Raw genomic sequence first — 26,523 nt, 5'->3', positions numbered from 1 at the left:
TAACAATTGCTTCATTGTGAGACATAATTCAATACAACCAGAAGCCACTCATTAGTAGGGACAATAATAAGCCTAGTATCAGAACTAAACAGGGTACAAGCAAAAAAAAAAAACAAACAAAAAAAACAAAACAAAAAAAAACGGCAGCTGGTTCTATGTTGCAAGTCATTGCAACTGGACACTTTGGTCAATAACGTAACCATTTCGGTTGAGTAGACTGAGACAGTGACAGGTCCATCCATCACGCTTCGTTTTCTTTGTCGCCAACATCAAGTGTAGTCGGAAAAATTTCCCTCATCTGTCAAATCATGGAGCTGCAAAGACCACAAATGAGAGGACAGCTGGAGCAAAATCTTTCAAGCAACACACGGACACGAGCTCAACCTCCCAGAGGAAGGTCATACCGCGTTGCCATAGCAATGGGGAACACCAGCAGTATGTTAAGAAGGTAGCCTGGAGAGGAGTCGGCAGGGCGTCTGAACTGGATCTGGCTAAGGAATTTTAGTGGCCTGGCGCGGATGTAGGTTGAATATTAATATATTCCCTCTGAATGAAGCCAGAGTAGCTTTTCCTCTATTCATTATAGCACTCTGATGTTCTGGACCCATTAACATCTGTTAATGCTCAGTACGCACCGCGACACATCCGGCTCTCAGGACAACGAGGGTATTTTTAGACATGTGCTCATTAGTGCTGAGAGATCATTTGTAATGAAGGACGGGGGGAGAGAAAGGAGGCCAGGATCTCAGTGAAAGATGGTATCCATGCTCAAATGTCTGCGGAGCGGGTGGATTTAAACTGGGAGTGAAAAGAGCGAAGGTGAGATGTGAGGGGCAGGCCGCCGGAGGAGTCTGAGAAGGGCAGAGCTATAAAGTGGTCAGAGGAAGGGCAGGGAAATTATGCAGCACATTACGCAGTATGCTTCGAGCTCTCATCCTAAAATATAGGCAACACATGTAACCTCTCACTGATTGCATATGCTAATAGCTGGACTGAATCTATTGTTCCCACTGGGATCAGCATCCAGGCAGCCATCATTCATAAAAGCTCGTCAGTTCTATTAGCAGAGCAGTCGTAATTCAGGATCATGCATGTTATCGATTAATGGACTCTCTGAGAACTGTTCCATTACTCCTCTCTGAAATGATATAAGATCCTGGAGTCAACATGGAACATTTCTCCTGTATAGGTTGCAGAGGTTTTTTTTCTTCATTTTCTATAATAGCATTCTGATTTAATTTGTCGCAGAACAGAGAGTGCTATCTCTTTCTCCAGGTGGAGGTTGGTATTGGATAAGAATATAGTGCTGTTGTCTTGCGAAGAGAACACAAATACAGACCGTATGGCTGACCAGCTTTTCCACTTCCCTCCTCTTGGAGCTCAAACTGTGGTTTTTGTACCCTAATGCAACAGTGCCCCCCAATGGACATGCTGAAGATCACCAAAGTAACAAATACTGTACCTCTGGGCATCTATCCGGGCCAAAACATAGTTAATAAATAAATACTTTAAAGATGTGTCATAAAACAAACAGCGAATTTTGCATGAACACATCAATTCTTATTGAAGCATATTAGTCACTGAATAAATAAAAAAATTGCTGTATTCATAATTTAAAATATTATTATCTGAGCATTAATTAGTTATTTCCAATTTTATTTGCTACAGTCCACTATTATGTAATCATAACTCTTTGATTATTTAAATAGAGCTGGACATTTGAATTGTTTGCATGTAAAGTAATTCCACTTTTAAAAAAAGAAACAAAAATTGACCCAAGACTGAAGCCCCACTCTCTGACTTTAACAGAAAAGGCAAGCAGAGAAACAGAAGAAATAAAAATCTTAAAATTTCAACTGAGATTTTTTTTAAAATAGTAAAAATTCATATATGCTTCGCTTATTTGACTGCATAAAAATAGTTACACAAATAAAATTAAATTAATCAATCATATGTTCAATATACTTATGTAATATACAATTAACACAACATGGGTTGCATGCGTGGGGTCTCTTTGTGAACCCCAACTTTTATCCACAGTCCAAAATCATGACTGTTGGTTAATTGTTCTCCCTAACTTGCCGTTAGATATGAGCGTGTGTGGATGTTTGTTTGTCTGGTGTGTCTCTATGTTGCCTAAGGTGTACCCCATTCCTCACCCCATAAGGTAGCTGATGGATGAACCCAAAATTGGCACAGATATCATGTAAAATCTGACAAAACAGAACTAAAGTCTTAATCTTCTCAGTTATGAACTACTTTGTGTTGGTTTATCATAAAATAAAATCACGACAAAACCCACTTAAATTTGTGTTCATTATGTGTGGAAAAAATGTGAAAACTGTAAAGAGTAACAATGCTTTTGTAAGGAATTATATCTAAAGACTGTATAGTATGCGTATCAGCTCTAATTTATGCTTCTCTCCATCATAAACCCCACAGACGGATGCAGCAGCAAGTTAAAGTTTGCAGAACAAGCTCTAATGTAAGTTTTCTTCCCTGAGCTGTTCTATTACAGTCCAAACTCTTAAATACGCTGAGTGACAGCGTTAGAAAGTTGTCCAAGGAAGTTGCTGCTTTCACAATTTCATCCCCTCGGTTGTGCATCTTTCACTCAGCACTTCAAGGGTCCTGAGGTTTTATCAGGCACAGGGCTGTCAGAAAGCATCCTGCATGCTGATCGAAGCCGTTACAAGAACAGCCAGATGTCAGGAAATAAAAATTGGCTGCAACATACTGCAGCAATAAAACAAGGTGCACTTCACATTGTCTCATAAGTCATGCTTGTAATGGATGAATTCAGAATTTACTCTGGGAAAATCAGTGTTTTACAACAAAATATAAATAGCAAATGCAGACAACAGGATGGCAAGTGTAATTCAGACCACAGGGTGTTAATTTCTGGGAAAAACAGCTCCAGAGGGTGGAAGGAGGAGGACAGATGGCAACGTGGTGAACTGGTTCCCCTACGAGGATTCAAGAAATCCAGTTATGAAATGGCTCTCTGGGTATAATGCCACTAATTTGGGTCTGATGAAGAACACAGGAGCTGATCACCAGCAACGGGGACAAGCAGCCATATCTAACAGGATTTCTGAGAAGCCAGATGTGCTGCAAAATAAATGTAATTCAGCGGTCTTCACTCCCATGAGGGGTTTTAAAAGGACATCTTATCATATTACGGCAAGTACTGAGAGTCCTATACTGTATGAAAGAGTTATTGTTCTGTGTCAGTGCACCAGTGGCATCAATACAAGCTTTTAAAATACTTGAACAGTGTGTTTGAACAGAATCAAAGACTCAGATAGACCTTCCTACCACCAGCAATTCAGGAGAGATTAGCTTGAAATCAAGGATGAAAATGCGTTACCTTTTGTCCATAAGTAAGAATAATAGAAAATGTGTGATGCTTTGGGTCTGTGCTCTGGAAGTAATATCGTAGCATCTGTCTTTTGATCATTGACATACAAGGAGAAATACTGAATAAAAATTGGTGACCTCAGCCACAAACTGAAAAATGTGAGTCACAAAAACAAATAATCACAGAAATAAAACAGGGATACCTTTAAGTGATCAAATAAAGAAAAAAAAAAGGACCAAAACTTCTGGCTCTACAAAAACCTTCACTGAAGTTACCGTAGAGATCAATCAACCTAAAGAGTAGTAGAAGAACAATTAGTGCAAAGGCATGGGGGTGAATTGATCATGATTTCGGCTTGTCTTTCAGCAAGTTGAAGTGATTACTAACTGATTGAAATATCACACATAAGAAAGTAAAAGGCACACAGAAGAAGAGTTCTGTAACACAATGGCGAGCTTTAAAACATTGCTAAAACACGTTGAAAATTTATCAATGCACCTCAACAAGCACTGCAAGCAATAATAATCTTGAGGATATAAATGTGACATTGATATGTTTTTAAGCTTAGGATATGTTTGCTTTTGAAAGTGATACCTCAGACTCCAAAAGCAACCAACCATCACCAACAAATATGCATCTCATTCAGGGTTTTCCCCAGAAAACCTGCTAAGCTCAGTGCTCGGGGTGCTAGGATAGTCATCCAGCTAGCCACCATGTTTTTGAGTTAAAAAATGTTTAAAGTTGACAGGAAATTTGAAAATATCACTTGATAGTTATGTGTTATTGGAAGACTGGAATATTAATACCTAAACACCAACTATAACGTTTTTACAACGGCAATAATGAAGAAAAAACTAAAATAAATAAACAATGCTAAGCCTGGTGACCCACCAGGCTTATAATACACTGAGGGAAACTCTGCTTATTTAAGAATTTGAACTCACAGCATTCTTTCTGCAAGGCAACAGGACTACAAAATAGAATAGATATATCCTTCATTGTCCCACAACAAGAACATTTCTGTGGTATGCATTATTGGAAAACTGGAATATTAATATCTAAACACCAACTATAAAGTCTTTAAAAAGGCAATAATTAAGAAAACACTAAAATAAATAAACAATGCTAAACAACGGGGACATTTCTGTGCAACAACAACAAAGTGACAGGCAACAACTGCAAATAGACTCACACAAAGATGGACTATTTTCTGTATATATAAAAATAGACTAAACAATAAAATACTGTAAAGTAACATAAATATCACGTGGTTCTAAAAACGTACTGCAGTACAGAAAATGTGGTCATTAAAAACATTTTCAAAATGTGCATGTCTATTTGAGCATTAAAAGACAGACTATTTACAACCAGTGACAATGAAAAACAGTGCAATAGTAAAGTTGTACAAATGTAAATACTTAAGTTTTTTGGGAGCAGTGTTGGTTATACTCTAACAGCTGCATGGAGGAAGGACCAATGATAATGCTCCTTAGTGCATTTAGGATGCAGCAGTCTGTCACTGAAGAAGATCTCCAGTTCAAATGCTCCAAAACATATTAAATATTTACAAAGAAATATTTAAAAAACGCTACATTTGTTATCCCTTGATCATCATTATAACTCCAGTGATTCAAAATACACAGTGATACTTTAACTTTTCACTGTTGCTGTGTAGTTATCTGCTATAAAGACAGAATTGGTAACGTTCACTCCTCTGCCTGTTTAAACTGTGACATACTGAATTTTCCCTCACAAAGGCTTCATCCATTTTGACTGGTATTGATTTCTGGTGGCACCAGACAGAGCTGACTCTTTTCAATAAGGATCAATACAAGTGTCTACAAGTAACATCAAATCCCCGGCCCTTGTGATGTGAAGCTCTCAGTACTGAATTTTTTAGTCATGCTCCAAGTATGTCACAAATGATCATATAAGTGGCAGAAATTTCTCCTCTAAGTTTGTCCTCTAAAAAATGGAGAAATCAACAAATTCAACCTTCTGTTGCTAATCCTTCAACTTGCCACCGAGTGCATCTGCTCCGAACATGCAACCATGACAATAATGTGTCAAACATAATGTGCTCTGCTGAATGTTTGATGTTTTCCCCTCCAGGCAACAACAACATAATCTAAAGAGGTGGAAATGAAAAAGTAAAGTGTATTTTAAAACCATCTTTGAAACCTGAAGGGACCTTTCCCCTAAATGTGAACAAACCCACTCAGGCAGAAAAGAGGTTTAACAGCTCTCAAACAGCAGACAGGCGGGCTGATTGCAGAGAGGGAGGCAGAGTGTGTCTGCTTTTAGAGGCTCTGTTGGCTCGAGTGAAGCCAAACTGGACGCAAATCATCTGGAGCACCATCCAGAGGGGTGGGCATGTGGGTGGATGGGAAGGCAGAGCAGATAAAACGAATCCTAAAAAGCTCCTGGCAGCCGAATAAAAACAGCCCCAAAGGCAGTCTGTCATGGCGCGGTGTTCAAGCGCTGGCCCCCTCTTTCTGTTTTCTGACTTTGTTCGTGTCCTGGTTTCGCACGGCTTTCATCTCCCTGCTCGCCTGCTTTCATACGAGCCCGTGTAATCACAGCCGACACAAAGAGAAAGAGGAAGACCTGAATCTGCAAACGTTACACACGTAATCATTTCCGATGGATTCGCTCTATCTTCCTGCTTATCAGCCTGTTTAATGAGCTTGCTTTTTTTCTGTCCTTTTTGGCTCTCTTGCTACCATCACTGCCATCATGTGACCTGAATTTACTGCTATCATTCACGCTACGCCATTAAGTCACCTCTCTTTTAGCCTTGCTCCTCTGTAAACCCTAATTGTTGGCTTTATGACATCCCTTTGCTGTCTTTAACAGCATTTGGAGCAGAATCCATCTCCACAAAGTCATTCTGCAGCAGCAGACTGAAGGAGTTGACGCCTTCTCTTAAAATCAATCAAGAAGCTCATAAAACTTCATAGACCTCTGGAGAAGTGTATGATGGCTCCTATTTAACTTTTATATTAATGGAAGCAGAGAGGAGGATGTGTAGATGCCTCTGTTATTGATTTGTAGCTATATTTGCATGGAATGATGCTTTGGATAATAATTTGTACCAGTATTTGTCAGGTTACACCCACAAATTCTGTTTTATTTGAATTCATTATGAGACTGACACAAAGTTTTGGTGGAGAAAAAGTGAGGTATGGATAAAAAAAATGTTTGTATGTCACGCATTTGTATTCAGGCCCCTTTACTCTAATACTCCAAAAAGGTCACCTAATTATTAAGCTGCTGCAAACACATTAAGTCGTCCATATCATTTAAATCAGAGGCATCAAACTAATTTTCTATTTGGGTCATATCAAAAATCTGAATGTTCTTAAAGGGCCAGTTGTGCCAGAATATATTGGTAAAACCAATTAAACTGTTAAAATATCAATAAGTAGCTGCTTGTTTAAACATTCAATAAGTGCTTCTTAAAATTAAACAATGTTTAACATCTTTTCCCACTGATAAGTCTATCCAGAATTTTTGATTGTGTTTTTTTTTTTTGCAATCACTGATTTTGTGGTGCTAATTTAGAAATACTTCTAAGGAATTTTTACAGTATTTGTGCTAATGTATGACTTTAAATGTAACTCTTCAGTAATCGCTGTATAAATCACGGATTATAACGTGACATCAAGTAAGGCGGAGGCTGCAGTCACATAAATCCAATATTTTTGACCAATTATGAGAAAAACTTTCAGGAAAAAATCAGAAAAAAATGTGGGAATCTGTTAATTTTGTGTGAATTTTGTGGATTTGTGAAAAACTGGAGGGACTTATTGATGTAATTTGGAGTCCAGTGGACCACATCAGAGAGAATGTGTTGACAGAATCAGTACTGGTCATGCACTCCTGAAGCCTGACCTTAATGGAAAATTTGCAAAAACTTATCTGAGGTGCTTATTAAATGCCATGTAGGAGACACAACACACACAGAATAACGTTCTCTGATCATGGAAAACAAAATAGCTTTTTTTGAGCAACATACACGGGATTAATTAGGGGAGAAATTTATACTCCACATCACTCTAAGTACACAAATGAAACAGAGTGGTGGCAGCATCATGCAGTGGGGATGCTTCACTTCAAGGAAGATGCTGGTGGTGAGATGGATATAGTGAATTATATGGCAGCTCCTCCAGACTAGCAGCAGCAAACACCTGGTGGAACTGCGCGCCTGCTGAGGTTACCATACAAACTACTTCTCAGTCAAATCCTTCTAAGTTGATGCGATGAAGGCGGACTGTCCGAAAGAGCAGGAGCTTCTTAAAGAGACAGAGCCCAATTTCAAGGCATTAAATTGCTAAATCAAATTTCTTTTAAGTTTTGTTTCGTACAACAATTTCATAACAACTGAAGGTAACATAATTACTTGACTGTGCTATAAAATGTCAGTATGTGGCTGGGAAATGCATGATATTGCCCCTTTAAAGGGGCTGAAACACAGTGCATGCCATAATGTTAATTTTTTTCAGAGTTTTATGTTTGTTGATCTAATACATGAAATTCCAGTTAATTACATAATGTGAAGATATTTAAAAAATGTCTCTTTTTTGCATGGCGCTGTAATAAATCAAGGTATAAACACGCTACAAAAAGTTTACATAAAGCTATTTTTGCCTTCTCTCTGCATTCACCTTCTGAATTCAGCTCTACGGCTGTGATTGCATCACCTCTCACCTGTCTTTTCTGAAATCAGCACAACAGCTGGCCTGTCAGAAAGTGTCATCTTTTGAAAAAGAAAACAGAGGAGAAAGTGGTTGCAGATAATCTTCAGTCGCACCCTCGTTGCTCTGCAATGAACTGCTCAACTCCAGATGGGTCTGACTCCTTCACCTATTAAAGATTTATAGGTGAGTCTGCCATCGCGTCCCTGACCTTCAGTGCTGTAAGCAGGGGCCTGTGCTTTTAAAACGCTGGTAAGTGGGGGCAGGAAGTTGACAAATGACTTTGCTGGATTTGCCAGTTGACAGTTGGCAGGTTGACAGAAGCAAGAATGCAATATCATTTGCAGTAATTTTACCTGACCTCACAATGTGCAGCGCGGCTCTGACAGCTGCTGCAGATGTCTTGCAGGGCAAAAAACTGTTAGAAAAGCACTGAAAATAATTATTTCTTTTACACACACCATTTTAGGTAAATAGTTCAGCCTTTCTTATATTACACTGGATCTGACTCTATTTTTCACTTTTGATATTTCTTTGGCTTTTCCAGTCAGAATACAGAGACAGCCTATTGTATTGTCATGTATAAATTATAAATATATAATTTAATCAGTGGTTAATCAGAACTAAAACCTGTTTTGCACTTTAATGTACTAAATTCAAGTGTGCATGTCATGTTTACAGCACAGACATGCACACCTTCATACACAGTGCCTTGCCCAGGGGTACACAATGTGCAGCAGAAAAAGGCTAGAATCAAACCTACAATTGTTTTATTAAAATATTTAATTGGGTGGAAGGTTAAGAGAAAGAGTCGTATGCTTGTTGAAGAATCTGAACATTGTTTGTGGCATTTTTAACCTGTGTTTTTATGCTGAAGCTGACCAAAATAAAACATAAAACAACTGAAACAGCAGCTGTGACAGTGTGTGTATCACTGGTAAATAAAAAAAAAGCAACATCTTAGCAAAAACTTTGATGCGTAAGATCAGTACTGACAGGCAGGGCCTCCAGAGAGAGCAAGCTGCTGTATGCGAGAGGTGAAAATGGATAAAAAGTCTCTGCAGAACATTTGACTGATGTGCAGCGATTTACAGCACATTTGATACGGACCATTAGGGATGTCTCATGTGAGATGAGCTTTATGTAACCACAGCATAAAAGGCTGGGGGAGGATTTACTGTAGGTGTTGTAAAAGAGGATTCAATCTCTTCTTCCGAGTACAGCTCAGTCAGGTGGACAAAGAGCTCTGTGCTGCTTTTATAGCTTCAAGCTTCGCCTTCTTCTTGTTACCTGTTGATGCTGAAATCCAACTGCACACGCCATGAATTCTTTACACTTTCTATAAACTGCAGGGATTTTAAAAACCAAGTTTTCGATACAACTTTGAGTTTGTTTTTATTTTATTTATTTCAAACAAATGACAAAAAGGGAAAACATAAAAAATAAGATAAGTAGTCATCCCATTGCCATGCAACTTTACACAAATTGTTCAAAAAGGAGCAGGTAGAAGATAAAAGATTTGATTTCTTGCCTCTCTCACATCAGTCTCCCATACTGTATTCTCATATTAAATTATGTTTAAACCTCCCATTCATTCATTCATTGACTTGGTTTTTAGCCCTTATTTAAAGGAACTCAGTGTTTTAGCATTTTTTGCACTTTCTGGAAGTTTGATCCAGATTTTAAAAAATGCTGAAATGTTTCTAAAGTCTGTCCACAACTACCATACTTGTTTTTTCCAAACAGCTCAATCTTTGTCTCATCTAAAACTTTTCTCTCAAAGGCATCTGGATTGTCCAGCTGACATTTCTGTTGATCCCGAAGGCATCAATTTTGGAGGTTTTTTTTTTGTTTTGGTCAGCACCATGACCATCACTTACACTCCTTAATTTTCTCTACTGTCCACAATGACACTGGTGTTTCAGAGGTTTCCAGCTAAAGACAGAAAACCTTTGTGGGTTTTCCTGAACATTCAAACACATTTCCTTTAATTTGAGGGTGACAGATTGGGGCTTCCTCCAGGTCTTGGAAATGTGTAAACCCAGCTCAATGACTTCTTCTACTGTTGTTTGAGCCGATAACGTTAGCGTCCCCAGTGATTTAAAAATAGAGTGTTAGAGCTGCTGTAAATCTACAGACCTTCACTGAGCTTCTTGGACCTTCCCATTTTTCTGAGTGCTGGTCTGTCCAGTCAGTGCCATCAAACAAAAACTGTTTTGATGCTGCTAAAGAGAAACTACCAGCTGTGTTTTATCAGTTTATTGACCTTCGCCTCTTCAGTTCATCAGAGTGAAACTCCAAACCTCGCAGAAAGTGACTATTCAATGAACCTGAACTAAATCCTGAACGGATAGTATAGTTTTCAGGGTTTCAAACATCAGATAATGACAACTATCAACAGCACAGAGTTAAGTTCAACAAGTCTAAACATAAATTATATTGAAATACTAAAGGAAGGCTAGACAATTAAGGTTTACAATTAATATTCCTAACAAGAATTGTACTCAAGTAATAGCAGTACTACATCAATATTATTTTATTCAGGTCAAAGAAAAAAGTACATTTTACTGAAGATCTTTTTTTTAAAATACATGGTTAAAAAGCAACTCAAGTACTGAGTAATCTCTAAGATTTCTAAATATCTTCAGACAGAGAAAAAAATAGGGTTATGTGGAAATTCTGGTATTTTAAAGATCAAAATAAAAGTAATCCAAGTAACATAATTATAAAATAACAAAATCAGGCAAAAAAACAAAAACATTTTCAAATCAAATCCAAATCAAATTTTTTCAATATACAAAGCTTTAAAAAAAGTTGATATTTGTCTTTGCCTGGTTTATTAATTCAGCGAAGTTACTCACAGAGGGTAGAGCATCCAGAAGTTTTACTCAAGTAAGAGCAGTTTTACAATTTTACTCTGGGGAAATCAAACAGTTCAGTGTCGTAATAATAACTAAGTACTCCTAAACGTGTTTTTTTTTTTTAGTTACTCAGGTAAATCTAACTAGTTAACTAGAAAGTTAATTGTGTACTCTATGATTTCAACGTTTCTTTAGGTGCAACCAGAGAACGAGGACACTATGCAACACATGCATCAGATGATACAGGAATAAAACCCTGAAACCCATTTAGGCCCTTTGAACAGCACTTGTCTTGTTTGCCAAGTGTTGTGGACAGTGGCAGGATGTGGCTGCAGAGAGGTGAAAAGTCCAGGGTGAAAGCCAACAGGAGCCTGGGGGTGAGACGCGCCATGTGCTCATGCTCCAGTAAGTTCCAGTTCACCAGAGGTTAAGTGGGTTTTAGCATAACAGAAATATATGAACAAGCAGTGAAGGAGGGCAGCGCTATGTGACAGCCTCTCATGAATCCTGAATTTTCATTTTGATTTTGAAGCCCGCTCCGGGGCAAGGTTGGTTCCCTAAGACAGACAGAGCAAAAACAAACTCTGGTTGCCGCTTCTGAGATGAGGCTGTGCACTAAGTAATCACTCGCCGAGACCCCGGGGACCGCAGGCAGACTCTCTGACTTGTGAGTCCATTTTACCCCTGGATACATGGTTCATGCCACTGACCAGGAGCTCTGCTTCAGCGCCCACACAGCTCTCAGAGGAAGTGACCTCAATACATCCAATAACCCTGCTCACAGGAGCGCGGCTGCTGCTGAGAACCGGAGACTCACCGGCTTTCTTATCTTAGAGGAGAGGACAAATGTTTGCAAGTTTACACACCCAGAAATACAATTTATTACCAAAAATATTTATCCAGTAATAAAGTGTTAAATTCATCATTTGACACAAGATGTCTTTATTTCTTTTATTTGGATCCACATTAGTTGAAGTTCCCTGCATCTACTTCTCCTGAGGTTCACACATTCAACATAAACAGCTAAAAATACAAAACATACATAGATCACTTAATAAATTCAAAAATAAAACTACAAAAATAGACAAAGACAAACATAAAACAGAGGTCATGGATCAGAACAAATAAATATTACTATAATGAAATGTGTAATATGCAGAATTATATTGATTGTGTGTTTTTTATGTTGTCACCTTCCTAACTGCCAGAAGTGTTTTGTTTTTGCCTCGAATGAGGCTATTTGTCAACAAAAATCCCTTTTGGCAAAAAAAAAAAAAAAAAAAGCTTAGGCCATTATTTTAGGAAGGTGACAATATGGAAAAAATGCACCATAAACATAACAGAACATAAGATTAAGATCATTCAGGATAGTTGTTTTTCTTGTAAACACCTTCTTGAAGCTGGTCAAATTCACTCTCCTGATGTATCTCCAATACATTTTTCAGTTGCGTCAGATAGTGTTTAAATACACAATAACCCCTAGATTTATGGGTAAACCAGAAGATCTGACCAAGATTTGGCAAGAAAAAGATAAAAAATAGGTAAATAGGTATAAACTGCACACATTTTTGGTTCCTGTGTTACTGTGGATGTTAAGGTAGCACTCTGAGCTGCAGGAGCTGATGTGCTCTGATTACCTGCGCCTCACCCGGTGTTTGCGTGATTGTGTGAGATCTGCTCTTTTGCAACTGTGACTGTTGTTTTCCACCGAGATGCTAATCAGGCAGCATGTGCCGGAGGCATGATTAAATGTCACACACACACCCCGTACCCTTTTCTGCTCTCCCTCACTGTGAGCAAACCGGGATCACACTCAGCGACCTGGAGTCTGCACACAGCTCAGCAGAACAACAGCTCCACCTACAGGTTGAGCCATGAAAGATGCTTAGTGTGTAAACCACCGCATCATTCTTGCTCCATCTTCCATGGATTAGATAGTGTAAACTCTGGAGGATATGTGAAAAAATTTATGCAATTCAAGGCACTTCCAATACAATTGCATTAAAAGAGCTTTAAAAAGCTTTCTCAGATTTTGTCCAAATATAACCAAAGTTATCAGTGTATTTTATTAGGATTTTATGCAAAAGACCAACAAAAATCTGTGCAGCATTTAGAAAAATCAAATAAAAATACAGAAAAAAAAAGTTGATTTTTTGGGGCTGCAAGTCTCCAACAGCTCTCTATATCCAGAGATTGACATTTTTGAACATTTTGCTTTTAAAACTGTATCAAGATCAGTTAGATTAGATGGCGATCATCTGTGAACATAATTTTTCAGATATGGCCAAGAATTATTGAACGGATTTAGGTCAGGGCTTTGACTGGACCATTTTAACACATGAATGTGCTTTGATCTTCACCTACTGTAACTGAGGTTGAATGTTTAGGGCCGTTGAACCTCCAGCTCAATCTGAAGCCTTTTGCAACCTCTCAGGTTTTCTTCTAAAATTCCCTTCTTCCTAATCAATCAATCAAACTTTATTTGTATAGCACATTTCAGCATCAAGGCATTTCAAAGTGCTTTACATCAAATCAAACACAAAGATACAATGCAACATAGAATCAACAAGAAAAACACAACATAGTCAGATTCCGTCAATAAATTTGCAATTGATTACGTTTCGAATACAACTCTAAACAAGTGGGTTTTTAGTTGAGATTTAAAGGAAGTCAGTGTTTCAGCTGTTTTACAGTTTTCTGAAAGTTTGTTCCAGATTTTTGGTGCATAGATGCTGAATGCTGCTTCTCCTCGTTTGGTTCTGGTTCTGGGGATGCAGAGCAGACCAGAACCAGAAGACCTGAGAAGTCTGGAAGGTTGATACAACAGCAGCAAATCTTTAATGTAATAAAGGACTCCCACAGCATGTTGCTGCCATCGTTTCACTGTGGTTATCTATGGTGAATTCACGGTGAGATAAGCAGAAATGTTAACTTTTGGCAGGACTCAGTTTCTATGCTCCACAAATCTTTAACAAACTAAAAAAAAACTGTAAATCAACCCGAAAGCTACAGAGCCCCTTAAGGACATGGGGATTTTTTTTTCTTTGTGTTACCTCCCAAAAGTATTGCGTTCCCTCTGAATACTTTCACATTCTCTCGAAATGATGTACTGATTAGTTCATGTGGCATAATTTAATACTGTAACCCTTTCTTACATGGCCATCAAACTTTCTGCTTTTATACAAGGCTTTCGTGAGGTTTTCCATGTATTTTAATATGTCATTGTGAAATATCTGAAGTTTTATATATTTTTCTGTAGGACAGAAATGCACCACAAACCTAAACAGAAACTTTCTGTAAGTAGGAAAGAAGAAAAAGGCATCCAAACTATTTGAACTATTTACTATCGCGGGGTAATAAGTCATCTGACCAGGGCCTGCCCAAGGCATAAGCAAGTAAAGGGATGTTTTCATGTGCAGTTTCATCACAACCTTTCACAAACAGATATGCAGTGAATAAATAGATTTTCAATCATTTTTTTTTTGCACCTAAGAGTTAAGAATAAACACTGAAACTCTTTAAATACATTTGAAATTTTAAATTGACATTTGTGGCTGTACACAAAATAGACCAGCAAATATTGCAGTAAGCATATTATGAGGTAACGCAAAAGTATTGCAGGGTAACGCAAAAGAAACATTTTCTCCCACGTCTCCTTGAGGGATCCGTAGAAATATGACCAAAGAGACAATTTTTAAAGACATTTGTAACATTATTATGTTTCTTAACCATGTAAGTCCTAAAACGGTGAATTTTAGGGTTTACATGGATTGAAAAAAAAATACGGTTTTGACACCTTTATTGAGACATATGAGTTGAACATTTTACAGTCAGTGTCTGATGAATATGTTCTCCACTAATGGTTTGCAGTTTCCTGCTTTTTCTTTTAACACCATAATAACTTAACGCATGACAAAACAGAGGCCCATTATGTAGAAAATTTGATATCACCCCTAACTGTCCAGTCTATTAATATAAGAGATGGATTTTAATTTCTGAGCCCGTCAATATCTGCATCCAACGTCTATTGTCCCATTGATATAAAACTTTTACCAGTAGCTCATAGAATAAGTGTGATTATACAGAAAAGGTGAAATCCCTTTTAGTTTTTTATTTCTCTAAGTTAGCAGGGGGATGCATTATTTGGCAAAGAAAATTATTAGCCTGCCAATATTTGCATGGCCAGTATACATGCAAATATTTGGGAAAAATATTGGTATTTTCCCCAAATATTGTCCTATTGATATGAAACTCATACCAGTAGCTTAGAGGATAAGTGTGATTATGTAGAAAAGGTTATTCCACTCTTAGCTCTTTATTTCTTCATGTTAGCTTTGGGATGCTTTTTTTTTTTGGCAAAGCAAATTATTAGCCTTCTAATATATATGCACCCCCTATCTTTTTTCCCAAATATTGTCCATTTAGCTGTTAATATTTTCTCAAGATTTAATATTATACTTTGTTTATTGAATATGGTTCTAAACCTTGTGTGGGTTTGCAGAGTCTTGTACTAAACAACAAAACTGCAAAACACTGTAGATTTTGACTTAATTCATTAACAGAAAAAAATGGTTTATTAATAAAATTTAAAATCAAAAAATCTTAACAAAGTCTAAAATTTCCAAGGATTACAAATTTTTCATTGCATGCATTTTGTACATTGTTTAAAAACAAGAGCATCGTCTCAATGATTGTTTAACTTTCTGTACATCAAAGTGCGTCATGTTGCTGAAGTTAATTGACTTTCAGAGGGGTAACAGTTTAATAAAAAATGCAGCTTGATTTCTGGCAACCCAACAAGTCCACCTTTAGTTTTTCCTCCCAGTTGTCCCATAGATTTTATAAAGATGCTCTATTTCTAGAGAAGAATAAGGAAACCAGCTACTAAAATGACCCAAATGTTTTTTAGAACAAGCATGATTATTTGAGTTGTAATTATTGCAAGAAACATAAATCTTTTTTTTTTGTGCAAAGTTAAAAATTCCTCCAAAGTGCTGCATGTTGACAACTTTCTCCACAGATCATGTGAAAATAAAGTATTTCCTCCTTCTATATAACCAAACTCTCATTCTTTTGACATTCACACACTGTGTTGATCCAGGTGTTGGTTTGCTTCCTCCAGTTGTTCCTTCACTTGTCTTGCTTTAGGTCGATCATCTGGGTTCTCAGACAGCAAAGATTTGATTATTCGACACTAAAATCAAAAATAGGAACAATGAACCTTGGCTCCATAAAATAGTTTCTGAAATAAGTGCATTTAGTGAATAAATTAGCAGAGAATTAAAAATACAACATACCTCAAAAGGAAATGCCTGTGAAAACTCTTTGGGAAGCTTGTTATTTCTTGCATTTTCCCAAATCTAATAGTAACAAAGTAGTTATGATATAATAAAAGAGAATTAATTTGTTAATCACATCACATTTTAAAGAAAAACAGTGCAAGAAAAAACAGAGTGATTTATTTAATTTTAAAATCAGTCTTTTTGTGAATGACTAACCTTTGCTCTTTCGTGGCCAGTTGAGATTTTCCAAAGGAGTTCAAATAAGATCAATCCCAGAGCAAACATGTCCACCTTATAACCATATTTTTTACTCCACTGTAAAAACAACACCAGAAAAAGTTACTTTTGTAATAACTATATTATCCTTAGTACATAGAAATATATATTTTTGTCTGTCATTTCTTTGTTTTGTTTCTTTCATTTTAGGTATTCAGTTATGAACACATATTGGTTAACCGATTATAAATTAGATTCTTGGTTTTAGTGTTTCCCAGTTCCACTCATTTTTCAGACTGGGAGAATTGATAGATAAGTAAGAAACATGGGTCTAAATTTAAACAAATAATAAAACCAATACTCAGTCAGCTTTAACGCATCATTTTACTTACTTGTTCTGGAGCCATGTAGGTTCTAGTTCCTGGTCCTTCTGTTCTGTCGATCAAGATTTCACTTCCGTCGATAGTGACAAGACCAAAGTCCCCAATTTTCACTTTTCCATTTTTTCCAAACATTATGTTTGAAGGCTGAGCAGCAACAAACAAAGACAGTGATTATATTGTTTATCAAACATCCTGGAACAAACAGGTAATGCTTCATGAAAACCAAAATAAAACTAAATCACAAATTAACCACCACCACTAAACTATGCACAGTTTTCTTCAAGCAATGCACACATTTTTCATGGAAAAAAAGTATTTTCCAGAACCAACTTTCAAGAGAGAAAGTGCAGTAGGAAAAAAATGAAGGTAGAACACAAGCATGGAAGGACACAATGAAGGAAGCACAAGGAAGACATTAGGAAGGTAGGAACCAACCAACCAAACCAGCAGTGTAAAAGCCCACGTCTCACCTTAAGGTCTCTGTGAATGAAATTGTTGGAGTGAATATATTCGACTCCACTAACTATCTGGAGTGCAACTGGAAGACTGTCTGCTCCTCTCTGGGAGTGTGGTAGTTCCTCTTTATTCTTCTCATCAATCCATTTTCGGAGGGTTGCAGAGTTACATAATTCCAGTTCAATAAAGAGGTACTTTTCACACGGGACACTTGCAGGTCAAAAAAAGGCAAAATGTGATTTTACTGTTAACCTGTAAGATTAATTCACTTACATGAAACTAGAGGAGAAAACTCTTACTCTTTTAGTTTCTTTTGGACTTTCTCTTGTTGCACTTTTGATTCCTCCATCCAACAGTTGTAGTATCTGACAATATTTTCATGTTGAAGATCTGATAACACCGTCACCTCTCGCAAAGCTTTTCTAAATCAAAGTAATACAAACACAACCACCCTCAGTGAAACAATTTCACTGTCTGTCCTGAAATCTTTAACCAACGTTTCTGTTTTTGTGCCCAGAGCAGCACTACATACTCACTGTGTTCCAGGAACAATCTTCACTGCATAATCCAGGCCCAACAGTTTTTTCTTCACCATAAAAACGCAACCGAAACCTCCTCCGCCAAGATATTCAAGGATCTCAAAATCTGATGTGAAACTTTAGACATTAAACAGATTGCTTAGGCACAAAGAAATGAATTGGTCTTTAATACTTATTAAAGTTTATATTTTTCATGCAATAAAATGTTTTTCAATACCTTGACTGCACTGATGGGTTACTTGGGTTTGTGATTTTCTGGTTTTCCACGTCATTCTGAAAAAATAATAATGTGTGTATTTTAAATATAGGGATGCATTAATTAAAGAACATTGAGTATTTACACTATATGGAGAGAAATAATCCAAATACCACAACTTCTGCCTTTAGTGGCAATGTCTCCTCATTAATATGAAACTATAACCATAGCAATAAAATCTTTTTCTAGTGAGATTTTATTCCCTATATTCAATAGAACAAAAAACTTGAAATTTTGTATCACTAGTTTTTCCAAATGGTTAAGGCAGAAAATGCATCTCTATCTCTAACCCATATAATAATCTACAACAAGCTTAATACATACATAATAACATACATACATTCATAACTGCATATGCCTCTTGTAGTGTGTTCATTTTGTATAAATACCAATTTCTTTTTGGAGAATATCAAAAAGAAATGATCAGGATGATCAGGACCTTGATTTCTGTCATTCTAAAACTGTTTCAGCCATGAAAACTTTATGCTAGTTTCTGTAAAATGCTTAAAAAGTCTGCGATGTTTGTAACTCTTACATTCATAGGTAACATATGAGTGTCTACATAAGCATCAAACAATGCATTGATAATTTAACAAAAAAGCAAAACCTGGTCTGAAGAATCCGCAGGATCTGATGAACCTGTCATCTCGCCCCGTGACGGCTCAGCAGAATCTCTTTAACAAAATATTAATAGAAATTATGTACAGCGTTCCTGTTACGATTCTATGTTCTACAAGCTGCTTTTAATATACATAGATAAGAAGTGTGACCATAAAGATTAATAAACAGCCATTAACATGCAGCAGACAGCTGTCACAACAATTTCAGTTTTGATTTCAGATACATCATATTGTCATAAGTATTTTCTCACCAAATAATTTTTGTATTGAAGTATATATTGGTACACAGAAGTTGCCAAATTTATTCTGCAAAGTCTCAGATTTCTTGATGTCATCCAAAAACAACAAACATGGACTTATGTCTCAATTAATCAACAGTGGGATATTCTTTAAGGGACAGTGAATGCAGTTAATGTAGCAATGCCCTGAAGGCTACAAAACAGTAAAAATCTAAACAACCTACAGACATGACAGGGTGTCACCATGCCTAACAAAACAAGCATTTATTTGATAGTAAAACTTTGCATTCATGTTTTATATGATGCAAATATTTGTTCTTGAGTTAGTAAAGCTCAGAGTAGCTCCTGGCTTTTTTTTCTAAATGTGTGGTATAGTGGCCTTTACTTGACAGTTTTAGAGGACAGGAAAGGAAGCAGAGGGAGACAACTGGCCGTGAAAGGCCCAGGCTGAGGCCCTACCTACAGTAGCTCCCCAATGGACCAGAGAGTAGCTGGTAGCTCTCTGGTCCACTGAGGGTTGCTGAGGGTGTACCCCTGAGCAACAGGGTACACCTTCGAGTCGATCAGGATGGACCGCTTGCTACTGAAGTAAGATAATGACTGTTCATTCCTACTCCACACATCCACACTAAAACAGAACAATACAAAACAATGTGCTATGTCCTTTTAAGAAGACTTACTGTGACAGTGGTGATGGTGCATTTTCTTCAGATCCAGTTTCTCTGGACATCTAAAATTCACAATAGATTACATTAATTTTTTTCTTATTGTTACTTTAAACTTCACCATTTAGTTTTTCTTGGTAGGAATACATTTTTCCAGTATCTAGAGATAACTTGCAACCTTCACATTGTTTCACTTTCAGTTAATGATATTTCAATCACAAGCCTCAATTTTGTGTTTGTCATTTTATGTGAGACCAACACAAAGTAGTGCATAATTATGATTCACAGCTGAGGTATGCCAACTTGTCGAGACAAGTTTTACTCCTTCACTCTACAAAATAGGAACTACTTTTTCATACCTAATTTTGAAATTCAAGGTTTTTACTCAGATATTTTTTTCAGATATTTCTTCCTAGAGATCAGAACACAATTAGCAATCCAGTCTAAAAAAGATGGCATACATTAATTTACTACATAAATTAATGCATAGTCTTAAGTTATCCTACAGGAAGTGGAGTACTGCTTAAGCTATCAAATTCTTTAACTATGATAAGCAAACCTGGACATTGGAGGGGTTTGAGGAATCAGCAAATATTATTGAGTCACTTGAACTTGTTTCCATGTTGTGTGATGATGACTCATGTGAGTCTCTGAAAAAGAAGACAAAGAGGTGTGTCTTCATGAGAACAGCCATAGTATTTAGCTCTACAACCTGATGGCCGCTTTTTGTCAGGAAGTGTCTTACAGTGCATCTGACGGTGATGATGATGATGCTGCTGCTCCATCTTCAGATGACGTTGATCTGACAGATATCTGAAATGTAAAGGAAGAGTGAAGAACATTCTTGTTTGCTGTCAGCCTGAACATGATTCAGGAGAAACCAGAACATCGTCCACCTTGCTGTCATAGTCTGACTGCTCCTGAAGTACAGACCAGGCCAGCTTTGCTGCATTCTGTTTGGCTTCCTTGGTGCTTTTGCCCTCAGCAACAGGGTACACCTTCGAGTCAATTTTTAATTTGTAGAAAAATCTGCATTAAATAAAAAATTCTCTTGTTATTTACGTGTTCATTTTATTATCAGTCAACAATTTTGGAATATAGTAAAGACTGTTCCAGCTGAGAAGCTTTACTGAAGGTTGTGAGGAGGCCCAGTTCTTCCTTCTTCTATATATGTAGCCACGCAGTTTGTCTTCTGACAGTAGAGGTTGATTATACCAATGAAGTTTGTCTCCATACAGCTGCTGACTTCTGCGTTTATACTCAGGCTGTTTGTCTTTGCACTGTGACAGAAAACATTAACATTGCTGAAGACAATTTAACAACAGCGGTGAGGGATAAAAACTTATTTTCAAAGCCACATGAGTTGATTAAAAAATTTCAAACGTTTTTTTTATCTGAATTGTAACTGAAAACCAGATTTTTAAATTTTTAAAGGGTTGTTTTTGGCTCTCGTGGCCTTTATTTGAAAAATGGTTACACAGGAAAGTGGGTAATGAGAGAGGGGGAAGACAATCAGTAAAGGTCACCGAGCCATTTATTGAGCCTGCGACGGCCGCGTTGAGGACTAAGGCCTCCTTACATGGGTCGTGCTTTAACCCTTCGCCGCCACAGTACTCCACTGAAAACTTGATTTGAGGAACAACATGAATGGAACTTGGAAGCAAATAAGTATGCAACCTCTACAGGTATATGGTAATCACATAAAAGTAACAAAGATGACTCATGTGAGTCTCTGAAAAAGAAGACAAAGAGGTGTGTCTTCATGAGAACAGCCATAGTATTTAGCTCTACAACCTGTTAGCCGTTTTTTGTCAGGAAGTGTCTTACAGTGCATCTGACGGTGATGATGATGATGCTGCTGCCCCATCTTCAGATGACGTTGATCTGACAGATATCTGAAATGCAAAGGAAGAGTGAAGAACATTTTTGTTTGCTGTCGGTCTGAACCTGATTCAGGAGAAACCAGAACATCGTCCACCTTGCTGTCATAGTCTGACTGCTCCTGAAGTACAGCCCAGGCCAGCTTTGCTGCATTCTGTTTGGCTTCCATGGCGTTCTTACCCTCAGCAACAGGGTATGTCTTTGCATCAATTTTTAATTTGTAGAAAAATCTGCATTGAAGAAAAATAATCTTGGTATTTGCATGTTCACTTTAGTACTAGTCATCATTTCAGGAGTATAGTCAAAACAGTTCCAGCTGAGAAGATCCTTACTGTGGGTTATGAGGAGGTCCACTTCTACGTTCTTCTATATAAGTATCACACCGTTGTGTCTTCTGACAGTACTGATCGATTATTCCAATGAAGTTGGTCAGGTTTTTTGTCTTTGCACTAAAAAAACAGACAGACATAATTTCACATTGGTCTAGACACCTTAACAACTATCTTTTTTGTAAGATAATTTATTATTTACTCACCTGATGTCACCTACATTTTTGTCTAACACCTGGTTTTGCTGACCTGGTGAATCTCCAACCTTCAAACAAAATAAGGACAGTAATAACATCAACAACAATGATGATATAAAGTCTTTTTTAGGTGTAATATTTCACTGCAATCAATAAGTATTCATAGTTTCTTGCTCCAGAAACTATGAATACTTATACTATTCCTATATATGAATACATATACTTATAGTATTCATATACTCTGTCATTTTGTTCTAGAGAGCATTCTGACAGGTGATAAAACGGATACATTTCCTTATAACCAATACAGCAATTGACTGTCCTTAAAGGATCTGGATGTATGCAATCTGTGCTGTTTTTAATTCTCTCAGATAGTTTTGTATGGTAAAAAGGAGAAATCTTACTGTGTTCTTATCCTGGTCCTTCTGCAGACATTCCAGAGCTTTTTGGGCTGCAACCAGTTTGGCAATCTTCTTGCTGATACCCTCACCACAGGGGAAAGCCTCGCCACCCAGGACAACTCTCTGAGTGAATCTGTAAGAAAAGAAGTGTTAAATATATTTTTTAAAAAGTGTTTCCAACCCAAAAACAAGTTTGAAATGATTTACCTATACTTAATGTAATTTGTCAAATCGCTTAAACCAGCAGTATAACACAACAGAACTGGCCAAACTGTTAATTTTTTTCAGTTAAGATTGTATAATGTGTGTTTTCATTTTGTTTTTCTAAAGAAATTTATAGGTGGACTCGCTGGTGTTTCCAGATCCTGAGGAAGCAAAACAATGTACCGATGATGTTCCTTTTCTGAAATGCTGTGCTATTTTTTTTTCTTTTACATCAGATTTAATAAGACTTAACTTATAAAATGTTTAAATGGAATATCTTCCCCAAAATCTTGAGGACAATCAAGAGATCTTCTAGCTAAACTGAGGTGAGCTTTTATGGTATTTTTGCTTTCCAGTGGTTTTCATTTTGCAATTCTGTCATACCATTCTATCCTCGTCACTTTCTTAGGTTGAAACTATGAACACTGACCTTATCTGAGGCAAGTAAGGCCTGCTTTGTTTATTAATCTTTTTGTGTACTCCACCTTGTCAAGGAGGTCTTATTTAAATGTTTTCTTGACTGTGAACAGGTTTCGCAGTAATGGGGTCTCCAAGCATGTAGACTTGGATTTTATCTCCCTTTAATAACATGCACCCTTATTTAGCCATCTATCCATCTATTGTCTTCCACTCTTATCCTTAGTGGGGTAACAAAGTGCCTATCTCCGGTGGTCAACGGACAAGAGGCGGGATACACCGCCTGAACGGGATACACCCTAGACAGGCTGCCAATCCATCCCATGGCGCACCTTTATTTAAGAACTGCATTTTGTTTACTTGTGTGCTTTTTTTTTTTTTTTTTTTTTTTAAAGATATGTAAATTTATTATACGATCTGAAAAATGTAACTTCTAAGGTTGCAAAACAGTGTATAAACTCTTCTTGTGTAATACCCTTCAATCAAAACTAGTTGCGTATTTTACTTTTTATAGTAGGAGAAACATTTAATGTCCGAATAAAATCCTGCGCTTAGGAGGTGTGGCTTTAATTTCATGAAAAGATTAAAGTTCATGTTTCCACAAAAAAGATAAGACAACATTCATTTACTAAGTTAAAACTTACAAAATATGTTTTCAACTGAAGTTACGCTACAGTAGACGTAAAGAAATGACTTAATACGAGCATTTTAGTATTAAATATAATCAAACACTGCTATAATGATCCACTTTCGCGCCTCGGGTCAGAATCAAATACTGATTCAATTGAAAAACAAAAAATATGAACACTCACACTTTCATATGATCAGGGCCTACATCGCCAAGGTCCTTAAACTGTAAAACCATGCCATGTTTCTGGGCATAGGCGTATAAATAAGTAACGGCATTCCCAATATCCATTGCAATGACGCAGCAACAAAAGAAACGATATAGGTAAAGATCGTCAAGCTGCGTACTGCGATGCCATACTCCCACAGTTTCTTAAAAGATCCACCTCTATTCAGTAGTTTATATTTTTAAGTTTCGATTCTTTGGTTCGGATACGTGATCAATGGATTCAACTAAATCGGCGGTTTTCAAAGTGTGAGGCGCGCCTCCCCAGGGGGGCGCCAGAGCACTTTAGGGGAGGCGCGGTGCGAGGGAAAAAGTAAACCGGAAAAGCTATCTGCTTGCTGTCTACTGATGTGAGAGAAACGTCTTTTACGCATTACCCATCAACTCTGTGGATTTAGGAAAAGTTGGTACTGTGGGTGCGCGTGGAGCGGGATCAGTGGAAATGTTTCCACCTTAGAGGATGTTTTGGCCAGTGATGTCAGTAACGTTACTGACGTCGGACCACTTTTTTCAGTAAAGAGTAATCTAACGCGTTGCTATTTAAAATCCAGTAGTCAGACTACAGTTACTTATCAAAATCATTTTTGTGTTACTGTGCGTTACTATCTTCTTTTGTTTTTTAATCATATTTCCTCTACGTGTCTTGTCGAGTGACCGACGTCTCTATGCGACAGAAATGTAAACAATGGAGGGAGATGCGCATTTTGTTGGTGGAAAAACTGGAACTATTTTGAGTTTCTGTCGCCAAGTCCGATTATTATAAGCGGCTTTGGGCTTCATTTTTTTTAAAGTCGCTTGCAAATTTAATGAGCGGCGGGTTGCGCCTTTTTGGGCTCGTTTTTGAACGTGAAGTTGCTCATTTGGGTTTGGAAATAAGCAGAGACTCATAATAAATCCCAGAATTTGTCCGTCATTAAGGTAGTTTTACTCAGTCTCTCCTTGTCCATCGTTTCCAGGATGATCCGTCCCGCTGTGTCTTTGTTAATGTAAAGTTAATATATTACCTCTGAATGACGTCGAGCTTCGCGTTGCGCTCCAGAAAACTGCAAACATCGAGACCAATATGAACAGCGCAATAAACGTGAAAACAGCCACGAATAAACGTGTCCGTAGTTGGCAATAGTTATAATGGCAAGTTAGCACCGTTATAATTATTAATATTACGGTAAGTGTCGCAGCCATCTGAGCTGTGGAGCTGCAGGAGAAGCTCTGTGCGCTGCGACATCAAACTCAGGGGCATAACGCAGAATCTGGAGGCTGGGGGGAGGGGGGCTTTAAACACCTTCTTGGAGTTTTCCAGACAACAATGGACCACACAAATTACTCATGTTTTTTATTTTTTGTACTGTTTTTTGTACAATCTCCTCTTCAGTTCAACCTTATCAGTGGAGACACATTGTTGATGTTACCATTATAAAATAAATTACAATTAAGTATTGACAAAGATCAATGTTATTTTCACAGGAGGCGGAGCGTTGTTGTTAGCAGCTGCTGAAAGTAACTAAAAAGTTACTTTTAGTGTAACTTAGTTACTTTCCAAATCAAGTAGTCAGTAATCTAACTAAGTTACTTTTTCAAGGATTAATCAGTAGTCCGATTAAAGTTACTTTTTCAAAGTAACTATGCCATCATTGGTTTTGCCAGAGTGGGGCTGAAGGTGGAGTTTTTACAACTCCACCCCTCCGCCCTCCACGGGGGCAGCAGGCATTGTGCTCCTTGGAGGGGGGCTCACCCTTTCATACTTTGAAAACCCCTGAACTAAATGAATCAAAATGTATGCACTAACTTTATATCGAGCACCAGGGTAAAGGGGGATAAATAGTAATAGGCCTACACTACTTTGAGCTTAACAAGCAGTACAACTTTATAGTACATTATTTTACAAAACACACACATGCCTTGAGATAGAGTTTATTAACTATCAGAAATAATATACTAGGAAACGCAGGTGATTCTCCAGGCTGAAGAACTGGAGAAGTTTCTAGAATAAGGTATAATGAAAATCCCAGTTTGTGCCAACTCACGTTTTAATGTGGTCGGGTCCAGAAGATCCAACTTCTTCAAACTGCCACTCAAGCCGCATTTTATATGCATATTCGTTCAGTATACCTACGTAGTTAACAGAATCCATCTCGAATTAGTTTGGCGTCTGAAACGCAACAGACTGTAAGAAAACAGTCTTGGCCCGTTGTTACGTTCTTCTGTACATGTCAGCGCTGCTTCCCTGGCAGAGGCGTAAGTTTCGATTTCATCATAAACGTCAGCCGTGGTGCCTTCAAATTCAGTATGAAACAGTAACTGCTGCGGTGTGTAATGCATTTATGATTTTAAATAAAAATCTAACTTTTAAAACCAATCGTATATTTAATATAATTTAAATATAAAAAAAAACAGGCTGAAGACCTCTGCGACAGACTGGCGACCTGTCCAGGGTTTACCCCGCCTCTCGCCCGGAACGTAGCTGGAGATGGGCGCCAGCAACCCTCCCGACCCCACTAAGGGACAAGGGTAAACAGAAAATGGATGGATGGATGGATGGATGGATGGATGGATGGATGGATGGATGGATGGATGGATGGATGGATGGATGGATGGATGGATGGATGGATGGATGGAGACTGAAGACCTTGGAAAAGAATTTAAAAAGATGAATGGACAAATAAGAT

The 26,523-nt window shown here is 37.5% G+C and overlaps 1 protein-coding gene and 1 long non-coding RNA gene across 6 annotated transcripts; one reads left to right on the top strand and one right to left on the bottom strand.

Annotated features, from left to right (window-relative positions):
* Positions 1 to 178: 178 nt before the first annotated feature.
* On the bottom strand, positions 179 to 26,112 carry LOC122842153 (interferon-induced, double-stranded RNA-activated protein kinase-like). 4 transcript variants are annotated; one of them, XM_044135770.1, is made up of 20 exons: positions 25,882 to 26,086; positions 22,387 to 22,516; positions 21,992 to 22,050; positions 21,789 to 21,905; positions 21,554 to 21,686; positions 21,403 to 21,470; positions 20,706 to 20,855; positions 20,472 to 20,604; positions 20,321 to 20,388; positions 20,135 to 20,225; positions 19,591 to 19,640; positions 18,659 to 18,725; positions 18,013 to 18,068; positions 17,793 to 17,912; positions 17,556 to 17,678; positions 17,271 to 17,466; positions 16,810 to 16,944; positions 16,418 to 16,516; positions 16,217 to 16,279; positions 179 to 314 (listed from the first exon to the last, which is right to left on the bottom strand). In XM_044135770.1, exons 1-20 carry the CDS (start codon positions 25,986 to 25,988, stop codon positions 270 to 272), a joined length of 2,010 nt encoding a protein of 669 aa, XP_043991705.1. In that variant the 5' UTR covers positions 25,989 to 26,086; the 3' UTR covers positions 179 to 269. The 4 variants fall into 4 exon arrangements, with proteins under 4 accessions (XP_043991705.1, XP_043991703.1, XP_043991704.1 ...); XM_044135768.1 differs by lacking the exon at positions 179 to 314 and adding an exon at positions 11,857 to 16,113 and having other exon boundaries at positions 25,882 to 26,112; XM_044135769.1 differs by lacking the exons at positions 179 to 314; positions 25,882 to 26,086 and adding exons at positions 11,857 to 16,113; positions 23,817 to 24,169.
* LOC122842158 lies at positions 301 to 2,752 on the top strand. Of its 2 annotated transcripts, none has more exons than XR_006372501.1 (3): positions 301 to 520; positions 2,443 to 2,485; positions 2,619 to 2,752. It is a non-coding gene; the product is annotated as an uncharacterized LOC122842158 (long non-coding RNA). The 2 variants fall into 2 exon arrangements; XR_006372500.1 differs by having other exon boundaries at positions 301 to 819.
* Positions 26,113 to 26,523: the final 411 nt, after the last annotated feature.

This window comes from Gambusia affinis, linkage group LG13 (assembly GCF_019740435.1).
Source record: "Gambusia affinis linkage group LG13, SWU_Gaff_1.0, whole genome shotgun sequence".
Classification (NCBI taxonomy): Eukaryota; Metazoa; Chordata; class Actinopteri; order Cyprinodontiformes; family Poeciliidae; genus Gambusia; species Gambusia affinis.
Note: the sequence above shows the minus strand (reverse complement) of the source record. Positions and strands in the feature narration are given on the sequence as shown.

What these genes read in the sequence shown, in the direction of transcription:
- LOC122842153 (XM_044135768.1), bottom strand. Translation starts at nt 25,988, where the DNA reads ATGGATTCTGTTAACTACGTAGGTATACTGAACGAATATGCATATAAA. An exon ending in GGGCCTCCTCACAACCTTCA is followed by an intron (nt 20,605 to 20,705) that starts GTAAAGCTTCTC and finishes TATTTAATGCAG; the next exon opens with ATTTTTCTACAAATTAAAAA. An exon ending in AACCCATCAGTGCAGTCAAG is followed by an intron (nt 17,913 to 18,012) that starts GTATTGAAAAAC and finishes TAATGTCTAAAG; the next exon opens with TTTCACATCAGATTTTGAGA.